This window comes from Bidens hawaiensis, unplaced genomic scaffold (assembly GCF_021521415.1).
Source record: "Bidens hawaiensis isolate Kalapana, Puna unplaced genomic scaffold, B.hawaiensis_p1.1 tig00050094_1, whole genome shotgun sequence".
NCBI lineage: Eukaryota > Viridiplantae > Streptophyta > Magnoliopsida > Asterales > Asteraceae > Bidens > Bidens hawaiensis.
The window spans coordinates 29,987-46,276 of NW_027498989.1; the positions used below are offsets into that span (position 1 = coordinate 29,987).

General features: G+C 37.0%; 2 protein-coding genes and 1 pseudogene across 3 annotated transcripts; 2 read left to right on the forward strand and 1 right to left on the reverse strand.

The window, feature by feature from the left end:
• Nucleotides 1–518: 518 nt before the first annotated feature.
• LOC143598408 (small ribosomal subunit protein eS17-like) lies at nt 519–971 on the forward strand. The gene has a single exon (XM_077076631.1). It carries the CDS (start codon nt 529–531, stop codon nt 952–954), a length of 426 nt encoding a protein of 141 aa, XP_076932746.1. The 5' UTR covers nt 519–528; the 3' UTR covers nt 955–971.
• Nucleotides 972–9,680: 8,709 nt separating this feature from the next.
• On the forward strand, nt 9,681–10,722 carry LOC143598407 (secoisolariciresinol dehydrogenase-like; annotated as a pseudogene). Its single transcript, XR_013147107.1, has 2 exons — nt 9,681–9,730; nt 9,931–10,722. The product of XR_013147107.1 is annotated as a secoisolariciresinol dehydrogenase-like (transcript).
• Nucleotides 10,723–12,574: 1,852 nt separating this feature from the next.
• LOC143598409 (uncharacterized) lies at nt 12,575–16,263 on the reverse strand. The gene is made up of 8 exons (XM_077076632.1): nt 16,132–16,263; nt 15,969–16,064; nt 15,467–15,571; nt 14,795–14,880; nt 14,479–14,717; nt 14,215–14,395; nt 13,942–14,125; nt 12,575–12,880 (listed from the first exon to the last, which is right to left on the reverse strand). Exons 2-8 carry the CDS (start codon nt 15,969–15,971, stop codon nt 12,575–12,577), a joined length of 1,104 nt encoding a protein of 367 aa, XP_076932747.1. The 5' UTR covers nt 15,972–16,064; nt 16,132–16,263.
• Between the last annotated feature and the right edge of the window lie 27 nt (nt 16,264–16,290).

The following is a 16,290-nucleotide window of genomic DNA, read 5'->3' on the forward strand; positions in this document are numbered from 1 at the left end:
GTCCCATTGGGTTTTCTTAGTAAGTTTTTTAACGAGGCAGCATAACTGATCCAGAAGTGTCAGTTTATTCATAGGTCCTGAAGTACCTAATTAACATCATCCTGAAGCATGTTGTTAATAATTTATAATGAACGGTAATGTATATATGAGGGAGAGTGTTATAAAATCATATATACATTCTGTGTGTATGGTAGTTATGATAGTTAGTTGTGGTTATATTCTTATATATATATATATATATATATATATATATATGTGTGTGTGTGAACATAAAAGTCTTATGTATGAACATAAAAGACTACTTCTCATTTAATAATATACAAAGTCTCTCCATATTTCTCTCTGATTTATAATAAAAATTCAATTTAACCACCCTTTATTAAAAGATTTTATTAAAATGGGTAAACTTAACACTAAGCCCAATCATAGTCCAAAACAAGCCCAATATCCCAAATCTATAAACCATTAACCTCTTCCCACAAACCCTACCCCCGTAACCCTTCTCCTCCGTTCACCACCGCCGGAAACATGGGCCGTGTCCGTACGAAAACCGTGAAGAAATCATCCCGCCAAGTAATCGAACGCTACTACTCGAAAATGACACTGGATTTCCACACCAACAAGAAGATTCTAGAAGAAGTGGCCATCATCCCATCCAAACGCCTCCGTAACAAGATCGCCGGGTTCTCAACGCACTTAATGAAGCGTATCCAGAAAGGACCCGTGAGAGGCATCTCATTGAAGCTTCAGGAAGAAGAAAGAGAACGCAGGATGGATTTTGTACCCGATGAGTCTGCTATTAAGGTTGATAGCATTGAGGTTGATAAGGAGACTATTGAGTTGCTTGCGTCACTTGGGATGAGTGACTTGCCTGGTGTCGTGCTTAAGGAGGAGGCGAGGGTGGTGGCCGCGGCGATTCCCGGAGGGTATGGTGGTGGTGGCAGGAGATATTGATTTTATTTGAAAGATGATTTTGAAGCACAATTTTTGTTATGAATTGTCTTTGGATGTTTAATTGCTATTTTGAATCAAGTTTTGTTTTATATTGAATGGTGAATTTTGCTTGTTAGCTTGTTAACTTGGATGTGTTGGTGATCATTACCTGAACAAGTTTTTAGACCCGATGTTGTATGGTCTTTAGGCAATTTTTTTGGTGGAAGGTGAAAAAAAAAATATTTGGGCTTTAAATTAATCAAGTAATTTGATTTAAATACTAAGAATACATATTTTTATTTTTTTAAGTATATATATTCGGGCCTATCAGGATGTCGGGCTGGGGTTCGTAGCCGGCTCTCTACATTCCAAGAGTAAGTATTTATAAGAGTTTGGCGCTAGGTTGGGACTAGCGCTTATTGCTATCATTCAGATTGAAATTTATATTTAATTTTTTTAATATGCGTGTATATATATATACACACACACACACTAAATTTTATATATAAAATTTTCAATTTTGACCAAATCCCGATTAACCTGCGACTAGTCGGTGGTGTAGGGGTTAACAATTAATTAAAGCCTGGTGTGATTTTTACAACCATGAAGGTGGTTGTTCAAGTTAAAATGTCATGTTAAAGTGACACATAGGGAGTAAAGCTTTAATTAGGTTGTTTTCTAACTTAGACATGGTTTTAACTTGGCTCAATGAGGCTTTTAACCATTGGAATGCGCAATGTCCAATTCTTTCTTGTGAAGAAACACCCATTAGGGGTTTGTTAAAAAGGGCATAGTGCGCAATGTCCAATTCTTTCTTGTGGAGAAACACCCATTAAGGGTTTGTTAAAAAGGGCATGGCGCTCCATGACCAATTCTTTCTTGTGGAGAAACACCCATTAAGGGTTTGTTAAAAAGGGCATGGCGCTCCATGACCAATTCTTTCTTGTGGAGAAACACCCGCTAAGGGTTTGTTAAAAAGGGCATGGCGCTCCATGACGCCATTTGTTTGTTTGCTTGGCAATTGTGTGATGGTGTTGGAGCTGGATAGTGCCTATGTGGTTGGTGGCGGCGCCCCATGGGGTTCCCACTACAGTTGGCCTAAGGCAACAAAACTTTTAGTTATTAAATTGTAATGTATTGGGTTCACTTTTGTATAGTAAATAAAATTTTATCCGGCAAAATGGGTGGATCGGGGTTGTATGGACTTCGGTTGCCTCAATAAAGGTGGGAATTTTGGTCCGTAACAAGAACGGTGTGATTAAAAAATTGTTGTCTACGTTCAAATTGAATAGTCATAAAAACATGAGGTAAACTTATGACAAACTTTCATCTGTTATCATTCGAAAGTAGATTCATGAGAAAGAAATCTCATTTTGCTACACGTATGGATGATACGAAGATCTATTTATTTTAGCAATTGATATTTATAGTTGAGAAAATAGTAAATTTATTTAAATATTGTTTGAGACCTTGCATTTTTTTTATAAATATTATTGAACAAAATCATGTTGTGCCAGTCTTAACAAAACGCAAGCAGTGAAGCTTGGACGGTTTAGTATTTGAGTCACTTTTTTACTTGTTTGTCACCTTATGCCATGGCAAGGCCACACTGAGTCACTGATAGCTACTTTGCCATGCGTTTTTGTTACCCTTGAAGGTAGAGGTGGTCAAAAAAACCGGTCCTCGAACCGGTTTGCCGGTTTAAACCGGAAACCGGTTTTTAAGAAAACCGGTTTTTTGTAAACCGGTTTGACCGGTTTACAAACCGCCGGTTTGTATATCGGTTACACGTTTTAGAGCCAAAACCGGCTTTATAACCGGTTATAAAAAAAACCGGTTTTTTTTAATAACCGGTTATAAAAAAACCGGTTAACCGGTTTTTTTATAAACCGGTTTTTGACCGTTATAAAAAAACCGGTTAACCGGTTTTTTTATAACCGGTTAACCGGTTAAAAACCGGTTTTTTTTCCGTTGTATAACGGCTATATAGCCGTTTTTTTTTTTGACCGTTTTTTTTTTTTCCCCATTTTACCCCCACAAACATCTATATATAGTTTAGGTTGGGTATTGGTTAGATCACACTCGATTATACAACTCCAAACGCTCTAAACGTTTATTTCATACGCGATTATTTTGTTATCTCACGCTCAATTATACCACATTACCACTCCATACGCTCTTATTTCGTAGTCGATTATCATGGCCTCCCAAAGTGCTGCTTCATCCGTCAACATGGGTGCCTCGAACACGGGAGAAACGGTCGTTCGGGTCATCCCCACGAAACGAAACCAAGATGTTTGGCAACATTTCGACCTATGCGAAATGTCTAACGGTAGCCAAAAAGCTCGATGCAAACATTGTTTGAAGTTTTATGGCAAAGATGCAAACTCCACTTTAAAAGCGCATGTACAAAGGCCCTTTTGCAAGGCCTTGAAGGACGAATCGGGAAGTAGTTCGCAGCCGGAGATGACGAATCAAGGAACGGTGTTTACGTACGACCTTGAAGCGGTACGTCAACAGTTTTCAAACTTTGTGATTCAACAAACACTTCCTTTCAACCACTTCGACAACCCTCAATTCACGGAGATGATGCAAAAGTATGTTCAACCACGCTACCAACACGTAAGTCGTTCGACCCTTAGAAGAGATTGTCTTAAAGCATGGAAAAACGCTAAATCCGAACTAATTTCATACTTTTCAAACTTACAAACTGGTGTAAACTTAACAACGGATGTGTGGTCGGTACCTAATGGTTCGCCCGACTCATACATTTGTGTGACGGCTCATTGGGTTGACCCCGAGTCGTGGCAAATGATGAAACGAACCGTTGCGTTTCATGTGACAACTGCCCAATCCGACCCGACCCAGGTACCCGTTTTCGAATCCGATTCTTTTTATGATTTAAAATTTGATTATTAATCTTTGTAAATTTAACATTAAATAAATCATATATATATATATAGATATTTTTATATTACTTACTAATAATAATAATTTCTTTTCCGCCGACCCGTCCCTTTCTTCCTTCTCTCCGCCGTCCCGCCTCCCTTTTTCTCTCTTGTCGCCGTCCCGCCCCTCTGCTTAACCCTTAAGCCTGGAACCCCTTTTTCTCTTAACTCTTTGCTTGTCCTTTGGTTCTTCCCGCCTAAGGATGTCTGCGCAGCTCCACGCGCCAGACTCCTTACAAGGAAGTCTGCGCGAAGACCAACTGTTCCTGCGATACGCGAGGCGAACTGTTCCCGCAGCGCGCTAAGAATGGTAGTTCTTCCCGCGGCGCGCTAAGAATGGTAGCTCTTCCCGCGACGCGCTAAGGATTGTAGCTCTTCCCGCGGCGCGCTAAGGATTGTTCTCTGTCTGCCTTCGCCCTCGCGCGCGCTCGAGTCTTCTCGCTCTAGACCTTAAGTCTTTTCTTCAGTTTAAGTTAGCCTGTATGCTTTTGAAATATCTTATCTTTTGTATGAGCACTGTAGGTCAGTTCCGACATCTGTCCGAAAAGCCACTCTCGGCGCTGCATGCGCACCAATACTATTGGTTGACAGAAAAAGTGACTGACATAATCTTTTGAAATCTTCTTTTGCATGTCTTGAACAGTGCTTTATCTGACACCTCCCATGCTTTGATCTGTAACCTGTCAGCTTTTCCCCATCCCCTGCAGCTGCCGGCATATCTTTTGATATCTTTTGCTTTTGGTTTCTTGTGCTTTTTAATATCTTTTGCTTGATTTGATAAGATCTTTTCCCCTTTCAAGGGATTGTGTTCCCTTGGGTTTTCCTATAAATTAAGCTAATTTCTTGTTTATTAACACTACACACACTACACTTAAACACTCCCCAATCTCTCTCCCTTTGCTCTCTGCCGTAGTTCCTCAGCAACGCCACTCCTCTCTTTGCCTCCGTCTTTTCTTCTGTTCTGCCCAGAATCTCGGTAAATATAAATATATATATTTTGTTAACAAAAATCGATGCTTACTGCATATATTCAAGACATAAAAACCAATCGTTAAACCAATAACCTCTTATTTATAGGTTAACTTGTGCTTGTTTAAAAATTGGATTCTTGCATTATCTTTCAACGCACCGTTTACAAGTGAGTAATCTCGTACTTAATCCCCTTTTATTTTTAACGTTTTGGGATGTTCATGTGATCGTACAACTTGAGTCTTAAACTTGTTTATGAAATTTATGTGCGCAAAACCCCATGTGTTATGGACGTTTACTTGGCTGTTTATTTGTATGTGTGAATCATTAACCGCTTTGTTCGGCCTATTCCGAAGTTTTCATGGATCCATTAGATGAACACAGGAGACCTATCGTTTACGGTTTTCTTGTTTTGTTTACACATGCACGTATGATTATTTGTTTTTGTGCTCGATTGGGAGCACGGATTGAACTATGAGCTATGATCTATTTAGGCTTGATCACAATCTGATTACACCCTATGTTAAACCCCAGTTATGCACATGTTGCGCGCGGTGTTTGTTATTATCTATTTATATCTATTAAACTTGACTTCTCACCGACACGCAAGTGTTGACGTTTTATTTTAACACATGTTCAGGTTTGCTGTAGCTGCTTTTGGGAATCTCAAGGACACGTAGGATGTTTTCTTTTTCTTTGGACCTAGATTAAAATGTAACAAGACAAATTATGTTATTTGAATATTTTGAGTTATGATATGATTTATGTTACTTTACGATTTGTGTTCGCGCGCGTGCGCAATGAAAATGTATTTATTAAATATTGACACCCAAATAGTGTCACGAGTAATGAAACAATACGTGGCGCCCCGATGTATAATCCGCCATCGGTCGGGGTGTTAAATTTCAATTGTTTGATTACCCGCACACGGGTAGAAATATTTTTAAACTCTTGGATAAAGTCATTCGACAATACAAGATTGAACATAAAATCTTTTCAATTTCGTTTGATAACGCGTCCAACAATACGGCCGCGGTTGGCCATTTAAAATTAAAGTATAAACCTATTTGTGATGGAGCGTTTTTTCATAGCCGATGCATTGCACATATTATCAACTTGGCCGTGCAAGATGGGTTAAACGTGATCGAAACGCAAAGAAACAATTTTAAAAGAATGTTACGAGATGTTTTTAGCAACAATACAACATTTTCAAGATACAAAAAATTTTGTGTAGAAGCTAATTGTCAAGGTTGGGGCCAAATTGGGATTGTCCAACAAGATGGAACTCGACTTGTGATATGTTTGAGAAAGCCATCCAACAAAAAGAATCATTAATTGCGTTTCATCAAATTTTGTCAAATAGGGGTAAATGTGCACCGTACGATCCTAGAAACTGGTTATTGATTGAGATCGTTACGGAGGTCCTTCAAATTTTTAAATCTTGCACAACTAGTTTATCCGGGGTTTACTATCCAACAAGCCCCATTGCTTTACCAAAAATTGCTGTCATGTGCACAAAGTTGAGTGAACTTCATTGTAGGGGTGCACCTTATTTTGATATGGGTGTAAAAATGAAAGAAAAATTTAGAAAATATTTTCAAGAACTACCCGCTGTTTTGACATGTGCTGCTGCGTTAAACCCTTGCATCAATGTTGGTGGTGTTGAAGCTTTAATAGAAAAAATTTGTGATGAGCTAGAGTTAAACGACGATCAAAACCCCTATTATAACCAAACTTTAAAGAATGCTTTCAACACCACCTTGTCAAACATGTATGATGTTTACCTTACAAAATACGGGTCGTCTTCCCAAATTCATGACTCGTTAAGAGCTGTTGCCCAATCCCAATCCCAAACCGACCTTGAAATGGGGATGTACTACATGATTTGGGAAGACGCCGGTAAACGTCAAAAGGTAAACACCCCAAGCAGTGAACTTGGAAGGTATGGTGGTACCAACTTTGTGAAACACATGACTCCGGATGAATTTAGAAGTCTTGATTTGCTGGCTTGGTGGAGAGGTAAGGAGGATGAGTTTCCGATCCTCGCCGCCATGGCCAAAGATTTACTAACGGTCTAAGCTTCCACGGTAGCTTCGGAGTCTGCTTTTTCTGTTTCTGGCAGGGTTATATCGATTAGGAGGACTCGACTCACTCCACCAGCTGTAGAGATGTCTATTTGCTACAAGGATTACTTGGACTCTTTAGATAGGGCACAACATCAACGCTCACTCGAGGGGGAAATGGACTATGAGGCGGGCTTGTATGAAGACGAGGTCAATCAAGGATACACTCAACCAATGACCGATGAAGAAGCCGCGTACGACGATTACCTAAGGAATAGCTCGGGATCGGGTAGCGAAGAAAATTAGTTAAAGAAACAGCAAACATGGAGGCAAATAATGAGTAAGAAACAGCAAGTTGTTAATGTAATCGTGTCTAAGCATTATTTAATGTTTGTATTTTTGAGTTACGAATATGCGATAACGATTTAATGTTTGTATTTTTAATGTAAAAGCTATAAATGAAAGTTATGTGTTTTTAATCTTCCAAGCAAAGAACCCTAACAACGAAAGCAAAGAATGGCTTCGGTCTTCCAAACTAAACCCTAAACCCCAAACCCTAAACCCCAAAAAAAAAAAAAAAAACCGGTTAACCGGTTAGACCGGTTATTAGAAAACCGGTTAATAAAAAAACCGGTTTATTAACCGGTTCTAACCGGTTTCTAAACCGGTCCTAACCGGTTAGACCGGTTAGGGTTTTCAGATACAAAAACCGGTTATTAACCGGTCCGGTTATTAACCGGTCCGGTTATTAACCGACCGGTTTTTTTCCGGGCCAAAAAAAACCGGTCCGGTTAATAACCGAACCGGTTTTTTAAAAAAAACCGATTTGTGCACCTCTACTTGAAGGTGAGTCTATAAAAAATACGATGAACAAAGTTGACAATTTTTAGAGAGTGACACTTAGAACGCTGAACTTTTAATGTCATTTTTTTTTCCTAAATGGCTAAACTTATACTAAAAAACCGGTCTAGTAAGAACCAGAGACAACTGATTCGGAAAAACAACCCTCAAACACAAAACAAAACTACAAGCAAGACAAATATGAAAAATAAACAGGCAAAATCAAGCCAAAATTATAGACCAAAAGGAGAAATACGATAACAAACTCACAAAGACATAACCGAAATACCCGTTGCATTATACCACAGATGCAAAACAACCTAACCGTCATCCTTCATCCCGGGACTCGTGTAGATTTTAAGTATCTAGAGAAATTGTAATTTGGTATTTCAGCTTAATGCATATACATTTTAAATAAGATATTCTAAATCACTTGGGTCAATAATTTTGACAAGTTAGCATCTGTCTTATTAAATATGTTGGTTAATAAATGTTGGTGCAACCTCACATGCTTATTATTGTGGTGCAAACCATGTTGTGTTGTGACCACTTTAGACAAGAATCTGGCGGTGGAAGTTGATTTAATAATCGAACCATTGACAACCACCAGGAGAAGATTGGTTTATATTAGGCTACATGGTGCGATAGTATATTTTATATTTTTTTTATTTAGTGTCACACCAGCGACACGTTACATTTTTTTCAACTTTATTTTCTGAACTTCGTAAAACAAATACTTCTCTCCGTGCTTTCTTATATTTTCAAAATCTTCGGTTTTATAGGTAACCTTACAGTTGACTTTTTTGTCTCTCTTTCCTATTAAATATTGGATGCTACGTGTTGATTTCAATGAATTCTAGATTTTGAGTTCCCAAATTTGTCTCCTATTAAATAACATTGACTTGCTTTAATTTGTTAATAATATAAGGAACTTTTACATATTTCCTATTACTAACCTTTTGAAATTACATATTTCTCTAAAGTACAAGTTTTTAATGCAAAATGTACAACGCTCTTTAAGCATAGTTTGGGAAAATATGTAATTTTAAAATTTAGGAAGAAGAAATATGTAAATGCCCCATAATATAATTACACCATAATTCATATTATTTAATTTTTATATCAAGATTTTTTACTCGGATATTGGTTGTGAATCGAATATTGATTTTTAATCAAACATTGGTTGTGAATCAGGTAATTGTTGTGAACCCAATATTTGTTGTGGCTAGACCCATGAGAAAGTCGGGACTTGAGGCCAAAGGAATGGTTCGTATACCGGTCAGTACCCTTGGTTTTCGGGATGGGTTTTGTGAGTTGTTTGGATTCATATTGCAAAAGCAAAAGAAAAGAAGTAAAAGTTTTTATGTGGGAAAAAAGGTTAAATGGAATGTTTATTTATAGATTAAAATTTAAGTGGTTGTTTTTTAGAAACTAGATGTTGGTTAACGGGTATATTAGAGGGAAAAAAACTATTCTTCTTAATTTGGGTGGTCGCTTTGACGTAAAGAATCCGCTGCATTCAACAATTCTAGCGGCGGTGGGGAGGAAGGCGTGTTCATTGTGGGCGAGGCCTTCTCTCTATGCAGTGACGAGGCTTACTTATTGCCCGGGTGTTCCCAACCATTTTTTTTTGCTTAGTATTGTAAGTTGTCTCGTTTTCGTCCGAATTTTTTTTAGTAGTGAAAATTTATCCATTTTTATCGGAAAATTTTGAGCACCGCCCCCATTTTTGAAAACTTTTATACGCATTAAGTCTCCCTCCCACATGTTTTCGTTCAAACCTCACCACTGCCTCTGCTTAACCCACTAATGGTGACATGGGAATTACACCACATAAGCCAAAAAGTCGGTCCACTTCTAGTTTCTATTAATAGCTCCTTAGTCTCTTATTTGATTTACATTTCGAGTCGATCCGGTTGCAATCAAACAATCAATCTTTTCAGCTTATTTGAAGCTAATGGCATCAACTTCAAGAAGGTTATATATCTTTTTAAATTTCCGCATTTAATTAATAGTATCAATCTATCGTTTAATATAAAATTCTTGATTTCCAGAGTATGTTATGATATGGAAATTAAAAATAATCAATCATGCTTTTCTCTTAGTGTAGTTAATGTTTGTATCAATATCTAAATTTTATGATAATATATGTTTTTTTTGGGTTAAAACTAATGTAGACTAGAGGGAAAGGTAGCACTAATAACCGGAGCAGCAATTGGTATTGGGGAGTGTTGTGCAAAACTCTTTGCTGAACATGGTGCAAAAATCTTCATAGCAGACATTCAAGACCAACTCGGACATGCGATTTGTGAAGCTATAGGTTTATCAAACTCGATATACGTCCACTGCGATGTAACCAACGAAGAAGATGTTAAAAATGCCGTGGATACCGCAGTTGACAAATTTGGAAAACTCGACATCATGTTCAATAATGCAGCGATATTGGATCCTCACAAGGAACGCGTTATCGACAACAAAAAAACAGACTTTGAACGTGTGCTTAGTGTTAACGTCACAGGCGTGTTTCTAGGCATGAAACATGCTGCAAGGGTTATGGTTCCGCCACGAGCTGGCTCAATAATATCAACGGCTAGTGTTGCTTCAAATATTGGTGGTATGGCTACACATGCTTACACTTGCGCAAAGCAAGCTGTAGCAGGTTTGACCAAGAATTTAGCAGTAGAACTTGGACAATTCGGCATTCGAGTCAATTGTTTGTCACCTTACGCAATAGCCACACAATTGGCCACAAGTTTTCTTGGGATTAATAAGGAAACTTTAGAGAGCATGGCAAACTTACACGCAAACCTAAAAGGTGTGACACTTAAGACTGATGATATTGCCAAAGCGGCCCTTTTTTTGGCGAGCAATGAGGCAAAGTACATTAGCGGGCAAAACTTGTTTATTGATGGCGGATTGGTGTTGTTAATCCATTATTCAACATGTTACAATACCCGAATAATCCATGAATTGAGATATTTCGGCATAAGCGTGCACGCATATAAGGGTATACATATTCAATTAGATACAAAGAATAAATGTACTCTGACTACTGAGAAAAATAATGTGAAACAGTATCAAACAAACATCATACTATGTAAGCGTCTAGTTTAGATTTTCTGTTAGTTGCGTGTAATATTAATCATGGTGGATTTGGGCATTTGTTTTTGGTATTCATTGACTGTTACTATTATGGGGCATTTACATATATCTCTCCCTTAGTCTTCTTATTATATATTTACCCAACCCTTAAAAGTTAATTATATATTCTCCTCCTTAAACCACATATATCACATATTTCCCCATTTCATTAAAATTAACTAACTAAATGACTATCTTACCCTTAATGAACTATTTACATATATCCCCTTTCTAAAATTATCAATTACATATCTCCCCAATTTAAACCCAAACCGAGTAAACGAACATATCGAAACTAATAAATTCAATTGAAGTCGATGGTTTTAACTGTTAGAAAACCGAAAAAAAAGATTCAGTTAGTTTAGAATTACAAATTACTCAATAGAATTATCAAAATGCCTAGAAAATTAATTGCATGAAACACAAAAATCTGATAATCAAGATGCCCTATCAAACACCATTCACTTGCAAAAGATAGTCAACACAAAACACACTTTTAACAACTTTAGTCATCTTGATTTAAAGACCTGAAAGGCCACCCAAAAAAAAAAAAAAACTCATACCAGACCTGAAACAAAGAAATAACATATTAAAAGTGCAGCACCCTGACCCAATTGAACACCGCCTATAAAAACTTAATACACCAGACTAAGAGGTTGTTGATCATTTCGTCAAAGAGGTTGCCGATCATTACGTCGAAGACAGAATAGGCCGATATGAATCATTGCAATGCAGGAAGAATCAAACAACAAAGCATGCCATGATGGAAGAATCGAATGGAAAAGGGGTTTCCGTTCAGTTGTTTGCATGAACCGATTGAGAGTTTTGGTCGTCGATTGGTTTTTTACTTGTTGGTTACGTGGGTATTGTAAAAAAGGAAGGGTAAAAAGATAATTTGATATTGGAAAGGGAAATATGTAATTAACTTTTTTGGGTTGGAGAAATATGTAATTAGTAAACTTAATAAGAGGATATATGTAAATATCCCTATTATTAACTATAAAAATTTTCTTTATATGGCCTTAATTCAAGCAATTGACATATACTCAAAAGAGCAATAAAGAAAAATAAACATGATACAACCTTCTAATACAACTCTTTGTAACATTAAAATAGACATGCAATGAGTTCGTTATAGCCATGTGTGTGCATTTGAGATTATTGCATCATGTATCCGTCCACAACCACAACCATTGTGACAAGTGATAACACGTATTGCGTCCTTTAGGATGGTCGAAACATGAGCAACGTCTCTCAAAGATAGGGTAACTAGTAAAATAACAAATTTCTACTTAGCGCAAACACGCCTCTCAACTTGTGATAGTATAGAAAACTTTAACTAGCTGACCTAGACATTATGAACCAATCTTGATCAACGATTGATCACGTGATTTGAAACATCTTCGATATTGTTTCAATCACCTCACAACAAGCCAACCACTAATCCATTATCCTAAGTGAGTTTAAACAACTTTTGTTTTATTAACCTAATTAAACAGAGTTTGTGTCCTTAAACAGACAATGGTGGCGACAAAGTATTTGAAAGCATATGAACAATAAATAAAATGTCACATTTCATGTTACAATTAACTTATTCCACACAATCTTACCCTTGCAAACAAGCATTACATGGCAAATTTGGGCTCTATAGTTTTAGGTTTCTTACCTCGAGAAAAATACTCAGTCACTCGAGTTTGCAATCCCAACCAAATTAAGCATATTACGGTCTTCTTTAAATCTTTCGAGCACTGTACCTTTTAGACCATCTTGCTTTTCTTGTTGAGCTCCTTTTAATACAATCCCCCAGCATTCTATCGCGTCGGGGTATATATGGTTGTTTTTCGATAGGCACGGGTTATTGAAGGTGGGACCCGTGAAAGTGTGACCGTTATCAAAGTTTGATGAAATAAACAAGTTGAAATGACCTGCACGCCCTCCAAAACCAATGCCATTTGGGATGCTGTCTGAGCTGAAATTTACAGCACACTGCATATAGGAACAAAGATGTTGTGACATTGTCATTAACCAATTAATTTAGGCGTCCAAAAATAAGCTCGTTTAATAAACAAGCCAGGGCTTCATAAGCGGCCCTGTATATTATTTATATAGATAAGATGAATTTTATTTAATGTAACAAACGCATATTTAAGCCAGTAAACAAACCGACAGTGAAGTTAGGTGGGAAGTTCGATTATGACCGTTAATTTAATGAACAACACATATGTTTTTTTATTCATTTATGTTCGTGAACGTTCATTTACTTATGTTTGTTATTAATTTAATTAACATTTTATGTGCATTACAAGGTGCAGTTTTAATAACTTTTTAGCCCAACACATTGTTGATTTGTTCACAATCACTATTAATTGATTTTAGATAAGTTATGTTTGTTCATCTGTGTTCCACACTTCCACATTTACTATTAACTTTTTAGCCCATGAACCATTCTGTTATGTTGTCAACGAGCGAACAAGTTTATTTTCTTAACGAACGAACACGAACAAGAAAACCTGTCCCTTAATGTCCGTGTTCGATTGTTTGCTCGTTTGAAGTTAAAGAACGAACAAGAACATGCTCTGTTCATGTTCCTTTACAAACCTATATATATTGCATTATAAAAAATAATTATATGTATAATGATGATATGCATCACTAAAACAAGAGGTATTGTGTTATATATAAAATTATAAATATAAGTATATATAGAAAAAAATTATATGTGTATGCAATATAAATTACATAAATAGTTAATGAAAAATAAACAAGCCTAGGTTGAGCTTTAAAAATTTGAGAGGAGTCGGCCTAAAGCTCTAAAAACCTCTTACGAATGGAGCTCGAGCTTTAAAAATTCTCATGAACTTAGCTCAGGTTTTGGATATAAAACTCGAAGCAAGCCGAGCTGAGGTCAAGCTCTGTAACGAGCCGGGCTCAAGCTCTGTTAAGCTAAGCAAGCCGAGCTAGCTCGGCTCAGTTACACTCCTTTGCAGTAACATCTTCTCCACTATTAAAGATCATATTAATGGTAACATTGACCAAAAAAAACATACCCATTGTATATTGTTGTTAGCACCAGTTGGTCGATATATCGATGCTTTAGGGTATAGCTGAAATAAGAAAGATTTCATGTCACCATAAAAGTCAGCATGTCTTTCCCAAGGCTGAGAAGCATAACCTCCATATATATAGCCTTCCTTGACCTTAATAATCAAAACAGTCGGCCCTTCAGCATTTCTGCAAATCAAGTAGCATAACACTATGTGTTCATAAATAATATTTTATAACGGCTGATAGTAATGAACTTGAGCAAGTAAGCTACCCACGAAATCTTGCCCAAAAACGTGTTGAAGCTTAATCCGTTAAGTGAACTATGATATAAAAGTTTCCATTCACTCAATTCTTGATGTGAAAGAGCTCCTCCTATTAGCCAAGCATATTCCTCTTTTAATATCAGCATATTGGAATCAATGTGCTCTTGGTGAGTCAGATTGGGAACTTGAGAACCTGATAAATATAAAGATTGACTGACTGCGCATAACAATTATGATACATTAACAAATAATATGTGGTTATTGAAAAGTAAATACTTGAAGAAGAGGGCTTCAACAAGCTTATGAGAAACTTTCTGGCAGATGGAACAAAACGCAACCAGCTTCGGAAATCCTCAAAAGACATACTTTTTTCAGAATTTCCCTCATTATCTTTTGTAAAATTGGCAGCATCAAGAAATATATTAACCGGTTTATAATTGGATGATGAAGATTCATCTTCTTTATGAGAAGATATGTTATCTAGTATTCCACTTATAACAGCTTCCAAGTCAGACCTGCAAGTCAATGCAGCCTGTTTATACCATTGCATGAGAATAATCATCAAAGGATGATAAGATTTGACTCCATTTACCTCACTAAATTGCCATCACCATCAATGTCACATAGTTGATAAAGAAACTCATCAATCTCATCTTTAGTTCCTTTTTCATAAGTTCCCTGAATTGCATTCAAACAATAGGCGATGAAATTCTCTATAACTACCAAAGTTTGAGCATCAGATCCTTGGAAGTTAATAAGTTTATTAAATTATACCAAATTAGGCGAAATCTAACGTATAGACTGTAGACAGACAGTTATCGAGCCAGATCTCGAGCCTTGTATGGGAAGCTCGTTTAGGCTCCTCGAACCTTAATGCGCCTTGTCCGATTTTGAATTTCACCTATTTTGGACCTCTATGTATTAATTTCACACTGCATAGCTAGCTCGAGCTTGAGCCAAGCTTTGGCTTGTTTAAGGTCCTACACGAGCTCGAGCAGAGCTTAGGCTCATTTAAGGTTTCTCACAGTATATATATATGAATAATTAAAAACGTATATAAACAAAGAAAAAATAAACGAGCCAAGACTGAGCTTGAAAAAACGATTCACGAGCCGAGATCAAGCTTTAGAAAAAGAGCTTAAAACAAGCCGAGCTTGAGCTCAAGCTCTCGTAACTCAAAATGAGCCGAGCTCGAGCCTAATGAAACTCGGGCTCGTCTCGTCTACATCTAGTATAATAACAGACACAGATAAAAATAGCATACTTTAGCAATCACAAGGTCTTCAAATGTGAGTTGTTGATCCTTCCGATTCTGTGTAACTAAATCAAACAGTCTATCTACAAGAGAACCTTTAATTCCAGTATACACCTAACAAAACGTAACGATTCGTAAATATTAATCAAAATAGGTGTTTCAGAAGCTAACAATCAATTAACAGCGTAAACGAGCTGAGCCGCTCACGAGCTGCTCAAGATCGGATCAATGAAAAAAGCTCAAAACAAGTCGAGCTGTTACGAGCTTGAGCCTCATATAAAGCTCTTTTATTTATCGAGTCCGAGCTTGAGCCTCATGTATTTTTATATATTACCTCTTCTGGAAATCTATTTTTAAACTCACGCTACAAATTAATTAATAAGTGCCGTTAAAAAAATTCATAAATAATAAATTAGCCGAGCCGAGCCGAGCTTGAAAACACGACTTTTAGGAACTCAAGCTCTTAGAAAAAGAGCTCGAAACAAAGACGAATTAGAGAAGAAATAGAAACCATGAATACGGAAAACGAGACGTATTTGCCGCCGCTTTGCGACTGAGCGGCGAGTGAATCGAACAACGATTTTAGGTCATCTTCTGAGAGAACAATCTGTAAATTGAACAATTGAAAAATATTATTATAATATTTATATTTATAATAATAACATATCACTTACCTGGTGGCGGAAGTGAAACGAGGATCGGCGGCAGGCGACTGAGCGTTTCCCATATTAACGGCGGTGAATGACGATTTACGGGAGGTGTTTATACAACGGACGGTGGCTCATCGGGTTACGAACCGGTGTTTTAGGGGTAACTATTTTTTTAGATCTGAA